Consider the following 17,784-nt stretch of genomic DNA (forward strand, 5'->3'; position numbering starts at 1 on the left):
ATTTGGAGACAACAGGGGCTTATTCTCTTCTCTTTCGCTAGCCCTCCAGGAAGTTGGATGGTGATTCTTTGTTCTTGTAAGGCTGATCATGCGGCTGTGTTACATTGTAGTCACACTGGTGAGCAAGGGGTGCTGGCATTACTTTACTGATTGATTGTAAAGATAAATGGAAAATGGAAATGTTTGGTTTGAAGAATTTGAAAGAATTGTTTCAGCGTTGCAAATACATAAGGAAAAAAGAAAAGGAGTACTTGTGGTTCCTCCCCCACTCTGAACTCTAGGGTACAGATGTGGGGACCTGCATGAAAAACCTCCTAAGCTTATCTTTACCAGATTAGGTCAAAACTTCCCCAAGGTACAAAATATTACACCCGTTATCCTTGGACTGGCCGCTACCACCACCAAACTAATACTGGTTACTGGGGAAGAGCTGTTTGGACGCGTCCTTCCCCCCAAAATACTTCCCAAAACCTTGCACCCCACTTCCTGGACAAGGTTTGGTAAAAAGCCTCACCAATTTGCATAGGTGACCACAGACCCAAACCCTTGGATCTGAGAACAATGAAAAAGCATTCAGTTTTTTTACAAGAAGACTTTTAATAAAAAATAGAAGTAAATAGAAATAAAGAAATCCCCCCTGTAAAATCAGGATGGTAGATATCTTACAGGGTAATTAGATTCCAAAACATAGAGAACCCCTCTAGGCAAAACCTTAAGTTACAAAAAAGATACACAGACAGAAATAGTTATTCTATTCAGCACAATTCTTTTCTCAGCCATTTAAAGAAATCATAATCTAACACATACCTAGCTAGATTACTTACTAAAAGTTCTAAGACTCCATTCCTGTTCTGTCCCTGGCAAAGACGACTACAGACAGACACAGACCCTTTGTTTCTCTCCCTCCTCCCAGCTTTTGAAACTATCTTGTCTCCTCATTGGTCATTTTGGTCAGGTGCCAGCGAGGTTACCTTTAGCTTCTTAACCCTTTACAGGTGAGAGGAGCTTTCCCCTGGCCAGGAGGGATTTCAAAGGGGTTTACCCTTCCCTTTATATTTATGACAATAAGGAAAAAAGAAAAGGAGTACTTGTGGCACCTTAGAGACTAACCAATTTATTTGAGCATGAGCTTTCGTGAGCTACAGCTCACTTCATCGGATGCATGCCGTGGAAACTGCAGCAGGCTTTATTTATACACAGAGAATATGAAAAAATACCTCCTCACACCCCACTGTCCTGCTGGTAATAGCTTATCTAAAGTGATCATCAGGTGGGCCATTTCCAGCACAAATCCAGGTTTTCTCACCCTCCACCCCCCCCACACAAATTCACTCTCCTGCTGGTGATAGCCCATCCAAAGTGACAACTCTTTTTACACAATGTGCATGATAATAAAGTTGGGCCATTTCCTGCACAAATCCAGGTTCTCTCACCCCCTCACCCCCCTCCCAAAAACCACACACACAAACTCACTCTCCTGCTGGTAATAGCTCATCCAAAGTGACCATTCTCCCTACAATGTGCATAATTAAGGTGGGCCATTTCCAGCACAAATCCAGGTTTTCTCACATCCCCCCCACCCCCATACACACACAAACTCACTCTCCTGCTGCTAATACCTCATCCAAACTGACCACTCTCCAAGTTTAAATCCAAGTTAAACCAGAACATCTGGGGGGGGGGGGGAGGAAAAAACAAGAGGAAATAGGCTACCTTGCATAATGACTTAGCCACTCCCAGTCTCTATTTAAGCCTAAATTAATAGTATCCAATTTGCAAATGAATTCCAATTCAGCAGTTTCTCGCTGGAGTCTGGATTTGAAGTTTTTTTGTTGTAAGATAGCGACCTTCATGTCTGTGATTGCGTGACCAGAGAGATTGAAGTGTTCTCCGACTGGTTTATGAATGTTATAATTCTTGACATCTGATTTGTGTCCATTTATTCTTTTACGTAGAGACTGTCCAGTTTGACCAATGTACGTGGCAGAGGGGCATTGCTGGCACATGATGGCATATATCACATTGGTGGATGTGATATATGTAGACTCCCTCCTCAGGCCCTACGCTACCAGCACTCCCAGCTACCTTCGAGACACCACTGACTTCCTAAGGAAACTTCAATCCATCGGTGATCTTCCTGATAACACCATCCTGGCCACTATGGATGTAGAAGCCCTCTACACCAACATTCCACACAAAGATGGACTACAAGCCGTCAGGAACACTATCCCCGATAATGTCACGGCTAACCTGGTGGCTGAACTTTGTGACTTTGTCCTTACCCATAACTATTTCACATTTGGGGACAATGTATACCTTCAGATCAGCGGCACTGCTATGGGTACCCGCATGGCCCCACAGTATGCCAACATTTTTATGGCTGATTTAGAACAACGCTTCCTCAGCTCTCGTCCCCTAAAGCCCCTACTCTACTTGCGCTATATTGATGACATCTTCATCATCTGGACCCATGGAAAAGAAGCCCTTGAGGAATTCCACCATGATTTCAACTATTTCCATCCCACCACCAACCTCAGCCTGGTCCAGTCCACACAAGAGATCCACTTCCTGGACACTACAGTGCTAATAAACAATGGTCACATAAACACCACCCTATCGAAACCTACTGACCTCTATTCCTACCTGCATGCCTCCAGCTTTCACCCTGACCACACCACACGATCCATCATCTACAGCCAAGCTCTGCGATACAACCGCATTTGCTCCAACCCCTCAGACAGAGACAAACACCTACAAGATCTCTGTCAAGCTTTCTTACAACTACAATACCCACCTGCTGAAGTAAAGAAACAGATTGATAGAGCCAGAAGAGTTCCCAGAAGTCACCTACTACAGGACAGGCCTAACAAAGAAAATAACAGAACGCCACTAGCCGTCACCTTCAGCCCCCAACTAAAACCCCTCCAACGCATTATTAAGGATCTACAACCTATCCTAAAGGATGACCCAACACTCTCACAAATCTTGGGAGACAGGCCAGTCCTTGCCTACAGACAGCCCCGCAACCTGAAGCAAATACTCACCAACAACCACATACCACACAACAGAACCACTAACCCAGGAACTTATCCTTGCAACAAAGCCCGTTGCCAATTGTGCCCACATATCTATTCAGGGGACACCATCACAGGGCCTAATAACATCAGCCACACTATCAGAGGCTCGTATACCTGCACATCCACCAATGTGATATATGCCATCATGTGCCAGCAATGCCCCTCTGCCACGTACATTGGTCAAACTGGACAGTCTCTACGTAAAAGAATAAATGGACACAAATCAGATGTCAAGAATTATAACATTCATAAACCAGTCGGAGAACACTTCAATCTCTCTGGTCACGCAATCACAGACATGAAGGTCGCTATCTTACAACAAAAAAACTTCAAATCCAGACTCCAGCGAGAAACTGCTGAATTGGAATTCATTTGCAAATTGGATACTATTAATTTAGGCTTAAATAGAGACTGGGAGTGGCTAAGTCATTATGCAAGGTAGCCTATTTCCTCTTGTTTTTTCCTCCCCCCCCCCCAGATGTTCTGGTTTAACTTGGATTTAAACTTGGAGAGTGGTCAGTTTGGATGAGGTATTAGCAGCAGGAGAGTGAGTTTGTGTGTGTATGGGGGTGGGGGGGATGTGAGAAAACCTGGATTTGTGCTGGAAATGGCCCACCTTAATTATGCACATTGTAGGGAGAATGGTCACTTTGGATGAGCTATTACCAGCAGGAGAGTGAGTTTGTGTGTGTGGTTTTTGGGAGGGGGGTGAGGGGGTGAGAGAACCTGGATTTGTGCAGGAAATGGCCCAACTTTATTATCATGCACATTGTGTAAAGAGTTGTCACTTTGGATGGGCTATCACCAACAGGAGAGTGAATTTGTGTGGGGGGGGTGGAGGGTGAGAAAACCTGGATTTGTGCTGGAAATGGCCCACCTGATGACCACTTTAGATAAGCTATTACCAGCAGGACAGTGGGGTGGGAGGAGGTATTTTTTCATATTCTCTGTGTATAAATAAAGCCTGCTGCAGTTTCCACGGCATGCATCCGATGAAGTGAGCTGTAGCTCACGAAAGCTCATGCTCAAATAAATTGGTTAGTCTCTAAGGTGCCACAAGTACTCCTTTTCTTTTTGCGAATACAGACTAACACGGCTGTTACTCTGAAACCTGTCATAAGGAAAAAAGTAATTCAAATTTCAGGCCTGCCAAATCAAGAGGGTACTTTAAGGGCCTTTCCACACTTTTAATTTCATTTGAAAGCTTGACGTTTGCACCTGGTTTTTATCTCAGTTCCAGTTCAGCAGGCTGCAAACAGGGTTTGGGTGGGCAGTATAAACCAGACCAAACTGCTTAAAGCCATTGCCAAGGTGGGAATACATAACATTGCAGGGATCTGCCCTCAGCTAGGCACTTACAGAAAGGGACAGATAACTGCAGCATTTTGGCAATGCAGCTCCTGGTCTCCAGCTTAGCTTAAACAAGGATGCCCATGGGAAAGGCACTCACACAGCGAGCAGACAAAGGGTCTCATCAAATTGTATGTTATATTCTGAACTTACATTTTCAGCATTTGCTTTTTAACCTTTTATTGGAAAGCTCCATCAGGATGCTCATGCCATGTGAGCTCAGTTCAGAGCTCTATTGCTGGCCAATTTCTCTCAGCAACCACAAATCTCTACACATCTTTAGCAGGCTAGGGCCATGACTTGGAGCAAAAGGCAAAGGAAGTGGGAAGAACAGTGTAACAGAGACAGCAAGAGCCTCTAAAGCTGGCTCCCATCCCAACCTCTCCAAGAGGAGATGGAGACATTTTGACACAGAAAAGTAATAGCTGGGATTCAGGGCTGGCTCTGGAGAATGACTAGCTACCTCGGTATTAGAACCCACACTGTCAGACACAAAGCCCTAATGCACTGGCCACTTACAGAGCTGCTGGAGGCCCTCCCAGAGTTGGAGACGACTCGATAGACTCTATGCTCCCATGAAAATCTTGGTGATCTCGTGGCTGCCGCTAAAATTTTGCCCTTTCAGAGCTGGATACAAAACAGCCACTTTCCACCTGCAGCAGATGTTGTGCATTCAGATTCAGAACGCTCCATGACACAGACAAGCCACAGCAGCATACAGAAGAGCAGGGACTGCTCCTGCCAGCAATGAATAGGTCAAATCTGCTCATCTACCCTACAAGCCCTCCTCTCAGGAGATCACCAGCAAAGTGTCATCAGCACAGAAGGCAGCTATGCACAGCTCAGCAACCTGCTCCCCAAGACACACACTACATCAGCATCATCACCCATCCTGACCTTGCCTCTTTCATAATCAAACATGCACCTCTGGCTACAACAATTTGAAAGCTTCCAATCAGTTTTCTTATGATTTTGAGAAGAGGTCAACATACCGAGAGAGACAGCTGGCGGGGCAGGGGAAAGTGTCGGCAACCATCAGCAGCCCAAATATACAGATGCCACGGGAGAAGAGGGAAAGGAAGCTAGACTCAAAGCATGGAGCCTTCACCAGCATCAGGGAAACTGCAGGCATGTGGGGATACAGGCTACTGGCTTCTCAACAACTGCAGCTCCAGCTGCTCTGAAAGTACCCGAGTTTCTCTTTATTTTCCAATTCAGCACAACTCTCGCAAAATCAGTCTGAGTGCCTGGGCTGGTCTCCGCGGGATGACCAGGAGGCTTCTGCAAGCATCACATTCAGCAAATACCTGCCAAACAACACAACATGTGCTACAGCACAACCAGCAAATACAAGCAATGAGGTCCAAGCTCAGTCATCACTTAGGGTGGAATTCACCCCTCTATGCACAGGACCAGCAAAACACCTACACTCCACAGGGCCTTGCTAGCCCTGCTCTGAAGCCTGAAGTAGGATCTGAGTAGTAGTTAGCCCTTGTGCTGACTCCCACTTCCTGGGGCAGCCCACATAGGCTGTAGCTTACGGCACCAATTTTTGCAATGCCTCCTAGGCCCCAGGCGGAGGTCTTCTCTTTGCTTGTATGTCAGCCATGAAGTACACTGTTAAAGCTCTCAGACAAAGCATAAATCCATCCACCTGAATGCCAGAGGGTCTGGCTGGATCCATTTGCTAAGCAAAGCTGTGTGTGTTAAACCAGGGCCCTGCTCCTTCCCATCTCCTCTTCTCAGCCTACTTGATCCTGCAGCAAAGAGATGGCATTTCATTCATGTCCACTGCAGCAGGCTCTCTGGTCACAAACATTATCTAAGCTCTGCTGTAGGATGAAGCAGAAGAAACCAAGCTGGGGGGCGGGAGCAAGTTCTGATTCAAAACACAGACATCTGCCAAGTTGTTGCACAGAATGTGCCTGGCCCAGGCAGCTGATACTTGCCCGAGTGTCCCATTGTGCTGACTGTGCGAAGGGCTGCCTGGCAGTTAGTTTATCGCTTGTGGGAAGGAATATCTCCATTTCTGAAAAAGGGGGACATGGAGGGGGGGGTCAGTTGGTTGTTAATTATTCCAGAGCTAAGTACCAAAAAGCTACGCTTACTGTAGGTGACTTTGGAAACAATCAAAGCAACAGGCACCACAAGTGTGTACACGGTACATGCTCCCAGAGCTTTCCTGCTGCCATCTCTTACGAGGCCCAGCTTACCTTGCTGATGCCTGTTCTCATTTAACTAAGGGGTGATTCTGAACAGATTTAGCTTAACTGGTGCAATTCTGTGTGTGGACATTCTAATTTAAACCTGGTTTATAATGGTTGCAAGCTAATGCACCACAACAGGTTTAAACCAATAAAAGGGTCTGCACCTGTCTAACTCCTCCTGTTCTGTATGGGTAGAGACAAGCCCTGCGGAACAAACGAGAGCAAGCACATCCCTGGAGCCTTCCTGCCAGGTCACACATGAGTCTCCACCGGGGTAAGCCCATAAGCTGTCATTCTGTACTGAAGGCACTGCCTGTACCTCCTAATATCACACTCTGCACACAGACCTTTGGCTCGCCCTTTGGATCCTGAAGCCACTATATTCCCCTGGCAAGGCAAAGACCCCAGCAAAACCTTGGCCCACCCCGATGCCCAGAACACCAGTGCAAAACGAAAGGCAAGGCCCTTTGCTGCTATTTGCTCTGAGTATGATTTGCATTACAGAGAGCTCCCAGGCTGGAATTATGACAAGACACAGCAGGTCTCCTGCAGCCCAGATACCCCCCAAGCTGGTCTGAAAACCACCAAGACAAGAGTAACACTGGGAACCCAGACCACTTCCACATGAGCTGAGGGTCAGGTGCATGCATGGCCCAGAGACCGGCTGCCTTTCCTCCCCACTCTAACTCAGTACCAGGCAAATATAGCCATTTGTCTTTTACTTGGAGAGCTTCCTTGAACGTACTCTCCACTGAAAGAGACTTCTTAGATTTTGTCAGTTTCTATTATGCTGCACACTTCCTTAGGACTTCCTACTGGTTTCTGCACCATAAACATCTGGCAGGTCGTTTAACAGCTGATCCTCCACTGCTGGCTGCATGCTTCACAATGTGTGTCCCTTTGGAAGAAGCCTGAAACAAGGCCAATCTTTTATTCTTTTTAGACATAAAGGGTATTCTTGTACAGGCAGCTGGAGGTAAAATGCAAGTGCATCTCTCCATGTCAGAGGCAGGCTTAACTCTTCAGGGTCCTCACAGTTTGGGGGGTTTGTCCAAACTTAAAATGACCCTGTCAGAACGAGATGCTCAGTTAGTCAACAAGCCAATTTAGAGTGTAGCTGTGTGGCTACTGTACTAGCAAGCAGGATACGGGCCACCGAGCCATGACATTACTGTCTACACAGCACCACAGTGCACTTGGTACTTCACAAACTACGCACTGCGATTTATAAAACACACTTGTCCCACCCCGTGGTATACACATGGCCCTACTTCAATAATCCCCCCTTGGGAGATGCCTCCTGTCAGGAGAAACTCATATACACAGAGAGGCTCAACATGGCTAAGGTAAAGTAGCCTTTTTGCAAGGCGGTACTAGGGGATGCCTCTGGCGGTGAGCAGCAAAGCTCAATTCCCTCTAGGATCAGACTCTATGCAGAAACATTCCCCACTGAAACTACAGGAGACGCATCTAGACATGGAGCCACCGCACACACATATGGTTCACAGCTGCAGAACACAGACTCTGAGCCAGGCGCCAGACACTCCAAAACCTCGGCACCTGCCAGACTCCCCAGCTCTCTGCAGCAGCAGACACGCTTCAGTTTGCTGTGTATCTCCTCCAACCCAGCTTCTGGAAACTCATCAGAACCTCCCTGTCCCACTGGCCTCATTGCACTCCACTCCACAGCTCATCTGGTCAGAGCAAAGCCAGACCCTGGGAAGGGATTCTGCTGAGCAAAACCAGCCCTGCCCCACACTGCTAGCACCTTCCTGGGTTGTTGAACCCCAACCCTCATTTAGCTTTCCACCAGGGATGCTGTTTGTTTTCTTTATACCTGTCTCTCTCTGGGAACTATACAAATAAACTAGTCAGCTTCACTTTTGTTCAAGTCAGTTTCACACACAGGTTCTCGCCACAGCCCAGCCCAGCAATGCCAATAAACTGGCAGGGGGAAGGGTTAAATCCAAACCAAGACCGCTATTTTCATTACACTGTAAACAGGAAAATGCCAGGATTTGATTTAATTTATTTACACAAAGCTACATGCTGGACTTAAACCACTAGATCATGTCCCTTTAAATAGCTTATCCTGTTTTCCAGGGCTAATTACCCAGGAGGCTCTCAGCTCTCCAGGGTCATCAGCAGCAGGAATTAGTGAACCATCCACAGAGCACAGCCCCTTTGGAAGCAGCACAGAATGTTGTGGCAAAATTAACCCTTTGCATGGTGGCATCTTCTATCAACCAAACAATAGGAGCATGCCATAAGCTTTTACTCCCCTTTATTAGGGATGGAAAAGGTTAACCGGTAAGCGGTTAACCTGCCTTAACCGTTAACCCCAGGTCGGCCTGCCGACCCTAGTCTCAGCCCCAGCCACACCAGCAGGATCGGCCCCAGCCGCTTAATTGGTTAACCGCTTAAACGACAGATTTTGAATCATTTCAATGGTTAACTTTTTAAACAGTACTTACATCCCTGCTCTTTATACACATGGATGAGAGTCGGTCGGTATTTAGCATATGGACAACTGAGCAATCGTTTCACTTTCTTTTAAACAGCAGCAACACATTTAGTTATCTGGTACGTACAAAGAAAAGGAGTACTTGTGGCACCTTAGAGACTAACCAATTTATTAGAGCATAAGCTTTCGTGAGCTACAGCTCACTTCATCAGATGCATATCGTGGAAACTGTTTCTTATGCTTATGCTCTAATAAATTGGTTAGTCTCTAAGGTGCCACAAGTCCTCCTTTTCTTTCTGCCCACACAATGAGTGAAACCTGGCTAGGGACCTGGCAGGTAGCAAGAGCGAACAACTATAGCCAGGGCGGCTCTGCTCTCACTCTGACCAGCACATTATATCCTCACAGTCCTTCACACCACAGGCAAGGTATTTCCAAGACCCCTGACTTCAACATGTAATAACTCCCCAGAGGGAAGAAGAGCGTTTAAATAGATCAAGAGACCCAGATCTCAGTTACTGCAATGGATCGAAGTCCGGGTCTTACTGGGCTATGGGAATGAAGAACAGTCTTTAACTGAGGGAACCTCTGCCCACATTCTCCAGTTCCCCTCCTCTGGCTCTCTGCATATGGAGCAGTGACAAGCACATCAGTGTATATGAGCTAAGAGACTACACGTTTCACCACAGAGAAATTGGGTACAAACCCTGAGGTTCTATTTCCCCACAATCCACATATAGTTAAGCAGCTGGCTCACTCCACAGGCCTGAATCAGGCCCCAGGAGCAATCCAGGATGCTACATTTATAATGCAGGCATAAGGAGCACCAAGAACAGGTGTCTATATAGGGACCTACCCCCGAGGAGCCCAGGCAGACACTGCAGGCTGCTGTGACAACTTGCCAGGAGTGCAGGGCACCGAAGTCTGTGTAACACACAGCTGATCACAGCAGCTATCTTCAGTATGATAAAAGAAATGCCCGCACGAGGCTCTAGCAGACATGCCAGGCCCAGAAGGCTCTTTCCCACCAATAGCTACTCCAGCTTCTCTTTTCCAGGGGCACCCCCCAAACCTGTGAAGGGAGGAGTGACTGGTCGAAACACACACACACACACACACACACACATCCCCTCCCCAAAAATCTCCAGCAAAACCAGAAGAAACCTTTTAAGCTGCTATTACTTTAAATTGTCAAACCAGAGCCACGTTGGGGGCCACATGTGAATACCATCTCCCAGAATCTCCTGCTCCTCACTCCCTATTCCTTTCAGATGGGGAGAGCTCTGGGCACTGCCCCCTCCCTAGTCACACACAAGCTGCACCAAACCAGTGCCCATGTGTGCTATCCCCCAACTCGCAGAGCTGCCAGGGGAGCAGAGCTGGCGACACCCAGGGCTGGTTAGCACCGAACGAACCAAAGAGACTGACAGCAATGGTGGTTACTCACATCGAAGGCCGCTCTGCGCAGCCCCTCGCTGCTCCTCAGCCAGCAGCGGCTCAGCTCGCTCAGCTCCAGGATGGGCTGCACTTTCAGCCGCACAGTCTCCCCTGACTGCCGGATCATCTCCACTATCTCGTCTCGAGATTTGTTCTCCACATTCCGGCCGTTGATTTCCACCAGCCGGTCCCCCGGCACCAACCCCAGTGCCAGGTCCTTGGTGCCAGCACCAGGCTCCGCAAAGTGTACCACCCGTCTGTACACCTGCCCGTCAGGGGCCCGGTCCAGCATGGTCGTGCGACGCAGAGAGAATCCAAAGTCACCAGTGTTACGCCTCTGCAGCTCCAGTTCCCGGGGAACGGGGGGCTGGGGCGGCACCACCACGGGCAGCCTCAGTTCAGCAGGAAACCTCTTGCTGACCACCTCAGGCACCCTCGCTCGCAGCGCTGATGAGGAGGGGGCCCTCAGGTGGCCCCTGGGTGCTCCCTGCTTGCTGAGCTGAGTCTCCAGCATGCGCACCTCCACCTGCGGGGAAGGGGCTGCAGAGTGCTCGGAGGGCGTGGAGGTCTCCGAGGCACTCTCGTCCCGGCTCTTCTGAGAGAAGGAGAACCTCTTGACAATCATTTGGGAGTTCTGCTTGGCCAGGGAGCCGAACTTGGCCGCCCGCTGCAGGACTGAGCCCTTGAAGTTGGCGTCATCCACCTTGAGGTCATCGCTGGAGCTGGCTGTGCTCAGATGGCCCGAGTCCAGGATCACGCTGCCCCGGTTGCTGTCTGAGTCTATGTCCGTGAGGTGCAGGTCTGAGCCGCTGGCCACCTTGATGGGAATGGGGTTGGAGATCTCCAGCCGGGTCTTGGACTCTCTCTTGGAGGTGCGGCTGAGGTTGAAGAAGCCCCTGCGGAGGCTCATCTCCTCCAGGCTCTTGAGCTCGGCAGCCGACATCCGCTCCTTTTTCTCCTTCTTTTCCTTCTTGTCCTTCCTCGACCCATCTTTGTCTTTGTCCTTTTTCTTCAAGTTGAACATGTTGGAAGGCTCGCGGGAGGCACCCGCGCTCCAAAGGACAGGAGGCCGCTGAGGGCTCGCAGCAGCCGCTCTACAGCTCCGGATCCTGCTGCCTTTCTGCTGGGTCTGCTGCTGCACAGGCAAAGAACAAAAACAAAACATCTCGTTAGCCAGCAGAGATCACACAACTGGCACCTCCCAACTCCCCAGCCTGGACCTATGGCCCAGCCCCCCAAACCCACACACTGCTGCTCTCCGGCTCACACTGCCTGCTGCCCCCGAGGACACAAACAGGCTATCTAGCTCGCAGCTCCTCTGATGGCAACAGGAGCTGCGCACATGGGTCAAGGGCACGGGGCAGCCCACCTTTCCCTGTTGCGTTTGAGATAGACACGTCAGGGAAAGCCAAAGGTCTAGGGATGGGATTCCAAACACCTCAATCCTAGGAGGCTGGTTCCCAGCCCAGCCTGGCCTGGCATTAAGCGAGCTACCATAAGTGTTCCATGGGCTATGCCCTGTGAGGGGTGGCTCCCAGACAGCCGCAAGTGGACAAGGGCCCATGTCACAAGATACAACATTTGCTCCCTATAACCTGACCCTGGGAGGCAGCGAGCATCTACATCTCCATTGGACTCAGGCCCCGATTAACAACCCCAACCGAGACGCCAAGGAACAAATGAGCCACTGGGACCAAACTCCCCTCTCACCCCAACAACAACTGGCTGTAACAGCATCCCCACACACCACCCCCTGTGTCCCCACCCCTGTGCACAGGCAGGGGGGAGGCAGAAAAGCTCATCTCTCGGACTGTCAATCCAGCAGCTTTCAACAGCACTAAAGACTCTTCCCAATAAGGAGAGGATGCAGGTGTCCAGCAGTGCTTTGCATGCAGCCAACCCACACTCCTCTAGGATGCCTGAACACAGCAAATGACCCTCTGCCAGAGAGAGAACATCAGGACAGGGTTAACACAGGGCTCCTGTGTACAAGCTTTTCTGCCCTCCCCTCTAGCTCAAAGGTAACGGTGCTGGGAGAGCCCAGCACGGTGCACCACAGGCAGAATACGGTGGATGTCAAAGGCAGACGGAAAAGCTTCTTCCAAAGACAATTCCAGATCCACTCAGGTCACATGGGCACGTTTTGAAATAAAATCCCCTTCTTCTGCCCCAATCCCTCCACCTGTCAAGACCTGAACTTCCTCTACTGCTCCCCTGCACTGGAGAGCACCACTAACCTCTACAGGAGAATTTCCCATGCATCCATCCCCTGCTGTGCCTTAGGCAGGGCAGGCCATTAGCTGCAGGGGAATGCAGGGCCCGCCAAGTAAAAGGAGGAATTGCTTTTCAGAGGGCTGATTTTACTTGCAGGGTTTAAGCCCGCACAGAGAGTCCCTCCCTGATATGGGATGCATACAGCCCATTCTTGCTTTGCTGTAGCTGTAAGAGTGTCTTGCTCTCTCACTCAAAAAGCCCCTGGTTAAAATAAACAGAGGCCTTGTTAGGACAGGGGAAAGCCCTGCCCTAGGCTTCTGTCCTGGGCCTTTCAAAAAGCAGCTGTGCCTCTTTCCCTCTGTCACAAAACCCCTGAGCGCTGAGGCCCCTCCCCTGTCAGTGACCCAGAAGAAAGGGGACCTGGACTAACAGCAGCAGCTAGCTGTCCCTGCCTGGGGGAAGGGACGCTTCCTGCAGGGAGCATGGAAGACATAGCCCTTATTAGTAATTTTTAAATGATTATTATTAATTATTATTATTATAATAAACAGGATCCTGGAAACTCACGTTCCTCTGAGACAGTGATAAGCGTTTAAAATTAGCCTCTGCAACGCAGAACCCGTGATGCTGCCAGGCGACCTCTAGGAACAGTCACTCTTTCATTCAGCTGCATCTCCCTGACTCTGGGGGTGGTACCCAGCCTGCTGCAAAGACGTTACAGACACATGAACATCCTGGCTCACTCCTTAGCCAATCAGTCCCAGCAAGAAACAAAGCCCCTGCCAGGGCTACTGCTCCAGCTGCCTTCTCCAGGGCTGCCCCAGACACGGCCAAAGAGGAATTGCAAGAATTGCTGCTTTACTCATCTAGAGAGGGACATTTCTCCTCCCCCTTTATGGGGGTTTTAGCCAATACCCAGGTCAACACCCTGATAATAGCATACATCCAAAATCAGTGGGCCGACAGGTCTGAGCCATTATACATGCCCAGAGCCAAAAGGAAGTCCAGACAACACCAGAGGTGCACGCTCTGTGGTGTCACAAAACCGTATCCTGTGATCACACCCTTCGCTGTCAGGTAAGAGATATGGCTCTCTCAAGACAATTCTTTCCTCCTCAGTATTGCACACACAGATTCTGGCCAATTACACTCCAAACTCCACTAAAAACAAGACAAAATCTAACAGCTGTATGGAAAAAAATGGAGAGATCCAGAATGACAATGATATGTAAATGTAGCAGGAAGTCACGCAGTTAAAGAAATTACCCTTAACACAATGTATCTGATGGGAGAATACTCCAGATTGTAAATATCTGCTTTCAGAGCCGTCAGTTCGTTAAGCTCTGAGACACAGAAGCAATTTACGTAGTGCGAGCACGCGCGCGCCCACACGCCATTGTGCTGGGTTCCTAAGCTCCCTCTTCTGGCTGTACAACAGCTGTTAGGTAAATACTGGCTGCGCACTAAGCTGTAACAACACCAAGGAGAGCGCACGCACGAGGCAGGACAAAGAGCAGGATTATTTCAGCCCATTTCAAGGCACAGCTAACAAACAAAACCAAAACCCAGCGCTTGCCAAACAGAATAGAGACATCAGGAGGCCCAGGGATGTCAATCAATGCTGAGGCAACACTGTAGAGGACCAGCAGTCTGTCCCTCCAGAGTGCCTTCCATGCCTCCTACTAGCTGCTACCATTAATCTTCACTGCTTTCCAGTGGGCAGGAATTGTTAGACCCATTTCACAGATGGGGACTCTGAGGCACAGAGCGGAGATGGGAGTTGCCCAAAGCAACAAAGCTGAAATGGAAGCCAGGAGTCCTGAATCTCACTCTAGACGAACACTGCCTTCCTTTTATTTAAGTACTGAGCACCTTTCCTCTGACTCCTGAAACCAGCAATAGAGTAAGGGCTTGTCCACACATGGAGTTATTCAGCAATACCTATTGCATTTTAAATTAACACCCTCCCTTAATCCAAATGACCGTTCAAATGTAGACAAGCCCCAAGAGCAATGCCAGCCTGCGTGGCTCTTATTTAGGCACAGCAATGGCATGCTCCCTGCTGGACAGACAAATGAGACGACACGGTCCCTACCTCAAGGGCCAACTATCCATGTACAAAGTGCTTTTCCTTTGAAGCCTCACCCTTTAACAGACCCTTCGGCCTAGCGAGTACAGAGCTCATGGATGAGGGGAATCTGGATTCCCAGCTGGCAAAGCCAGGACAAGGCAAGAGAAAGAAGCAGCTTGTCGACAGTGAGCTCCGGACTCCAGGCTCTGCCACCAGGTGCTGCCAGGGAAGGAGCTGGAGAAACATGTCACCTCCCAATGCGGGCCAGCCACAAGCCCACACAGACAGACACAAGGAGCCCGGGACACGCACCCACAGCACATGCAGCATGGCCCACAAGACCCACAAGAACTCCTGTCACATGTTGAGAGGGGACAAGGTCAAAAAAAACACAGCTTGGCTTCACCACTGCATTCACCTGCCCCAGCATCCTGCCAACTGCCACAACATTGGAGCCTTCATCAGCCTCCTACTGCAGCGCCTGCCCTCGGTCTGTGCAGCGGGGGGATAATGTAAAGGTTCTGCTCTGTGCTGGATTTGACACCCCAACAGCAACTCCGCACATGTGTACCACACACGACTGTTCCTCTCCTACTTCTGCATCCTGTGGGGAGAGCCAGCAAGGCACGCTGGAACCAGTCACCTACGCCAGCCGCACCTCTGCTCTCATGATGAAAGTGGCTGCAATTTGCTCTGTTTCGTGATAACTAGGTGCAGCCCTGGGGCACCCAGGGAGCTGCCAGCATGGCTCTCAGCTGTGCACACATGGCACAGACCGGAGTGACGTAAGCAGCTGTGTGATTGGCCAGTCAGCAGAGCTGCAGAATGAGTGCAGATTACACACTAAAGGCAGGAGAAAACAATCTGGAGGGTGTGAGAATAAGCAGACCTGCCTGCCCCCTGCACGCTTTATTGAACCGCTCCCACCCCGCCCCCTTATTACACTCCCTTAGCAGCCACACAGCTCTGAACCCTCATCTACACGTCACTTACCCTCCATTCCCATCACCCAGACCATATGGGAGATGCATCTGCTTGCTCCAGACTGAACAAGGCCCCATGTCAGAGCAAAGCTCCCAGCAGTTCCAAAGGGACCCACGAGACCTCCCTCCTTCCCCATCTCCTCAGGCACCTCTGGGCTCCGAGCCAGGCTTGTGCAGCATTGGCACATTGCACCTGGCTAGACATACCAGGGGCAGCTCACAAACTCCAGTTTTTAATCCCACCCCAAGGGTAAGATGGGCAGAGAACACAGGAGTCCAAGCAAGGGGCCACTGGTTACACAATGTGGCCCTGAGCACACAGCCAGCGGGGGCAAAGCCTCTGGCTAAGAAATGAATGAAAATTTAAGCAGCAGAGCCCCAAACGTCAGCAAGGCCCCAGCCAGGCACTGCAATCTCCTGTAACCCTCCCGAAGAACATGACTAAGCTGCCTGCCCAGGCCACACATCCAGCCTGGGCATGAACACGCAGGCCAAGGAGGGAGAACTGACACTTGAGATTGTTCACAGCACAATCTGAAGAGCATGTGTCTTTTCTTGGCTCTTCTGGCCATGCCGGCTCTGTACTGAAAGCCTCAATGTCATTAGTCCATTGAGGTATGCATTCTTCCAGCGTGTGGAGCTTGAGGGGATTCCTCATTTGAGGTGGTCCCTTCTCTCTCAATAGAAGTTGGTCCAAAAAAAGCTATTCCCTCCCCTAACTTGTCTTGCCATTGGTCCATGGATACCTTTCATTTATCAATGTTCATAAACTTTGACACATTTGGAAACATCCCACACTAAAGCCTCAATCTACCCTAACTCACACTGAGCACCTCTATGTGAGAGAGGAGAAACCGTTATCCTCCTGCTTCTGGGCATGAATCACTGCTAAGTCATGGGGTCAAGAGGAAATGCCCCAGGGGCAAGTTATTCCAGAACTATCCACTGTGGGCTTTCAAGACATCTGGTACTGGCCACTGGAGTAGGTGGATCACTAGTCCAACCCACTGTGGCAATTCCCATGTTCCTGTGCTATCACTTTCCATCTTCAGTAACTAACTAATCCTCACCAGGTATGTCTACACTGCAATTAGACACCCACGGCTGACCCATGCCAGCTGACTCAGGGAAAGGGATGCAGACTGAGGGTGGTTTCACTGCGGCGTACACATTCAGGCTCAGGCTGGAGCCTGGGCTCTAGGACCCCGGGCTCTAGGACCCCGCGAGGTGGGAGAGTCCCAGAGCTCTCGCTGCAGTCCCACCTGAATGTCTACATGGCAAACAAACAGCCCCTTGGCCCCAGCCCGTCAGTGGTACAGGCCAGCCACAGGTGTCTATCTGCAGTGTAGACATACCCTGTGGTCCCTGTGTGGCAGGGCTGCATTACCTGCCCCACTTTCCAGAGGAAGAAGCTGCGGCACAGGAGAAAGAAGTGACATGCCCAGACAGCAGGTCAGTGGCAGAGCTGGGAACAGAGCTGGGTCAGTGGCAGAGCTGACTCCGACCTGTGTCCCTCTCACCCAGCACCCCAATGCCTTGTGGCCCATATGTAGCTCGTCTGAAACGCAACAGTGGAGAGCTCAGACTCTTTCTCTAAGTCCTCCATGTTACCAGATGCACACACCACATAGCAGTCGCTTGCCTGCTTTGCTTCCATTCCCCACAGCCAGCCACAGCCCAGGAAGCCTGTACTCAGCTGTAGGACACTCCCTGCTTTCTCTCCCCAAAGAGGGAACCGAGCAAGTCCTCCCCCTGCCCCCCGCCTCAACTCCTTCCTTCTTGGCTTCAAGTCCTGAATACTGCAGCAACTGACCTGAGCCGCTGACCCTGCCCTGCATTCTTCCTTAGACTGAGCAGATGCCTTTCAAGAGGAGCCCTCCGGCTGAGCAGCCAGGAACGGAATGGGGGAAGCAGCCAGGGCCAGCACAGCGACAGTAAAACTCAGGCAGGACAGACAGACGGGGACCCTGACAGAAGGCAC

At 50.1% G+C, this 17,784-nt stretch overlaps 1 protein-coding gene across 5 annotated transcripts in view; it reads right to left on the minus strand.

Annotated features, from left to right (window-relative positions):
- Positions 1-17,784, minus strand: part of MYO18A (myosin XVIIIA) — a 168,716-nt gene that overhangs the window by 127,414 nt on the left and 23,518 nt on the right. For 4 of the 5 annotated variants that reach the window (XM_073315968.2, XM_073315969.2, XM_073315971.2 and 1 more), the window contains exon 2: positions 10,546-11,670. In XM_073315968.2, the coding sequence (XP_073172069.1) occupies positions 10,546-11,670 (1,125 nt within the window). Of the gene's footprint in view, positions 1-10,545; positions 11,671-13,316; positions 13,425-17,784 lie in introns of those variants that run through there. The other variant, XM_073315972.2, reaches the window with a different exon arrangement.

The sequence above is a fragment of the Lepidochelys kempii genome, chromosome 17 (assembly GCF_965140285.1).
Source record: "Lepidochelys kempii isolate rLepKem1 chromosome 17, rLepKem1.hap1, whole genome shotgun sequence".
In the NCBI taxonomy this organism is placed as follows: Eukaryota; Metazoa; Chordata; order Testudines; family Cheloniidae; genus Lepidochelys; species Lepidochelys kempii.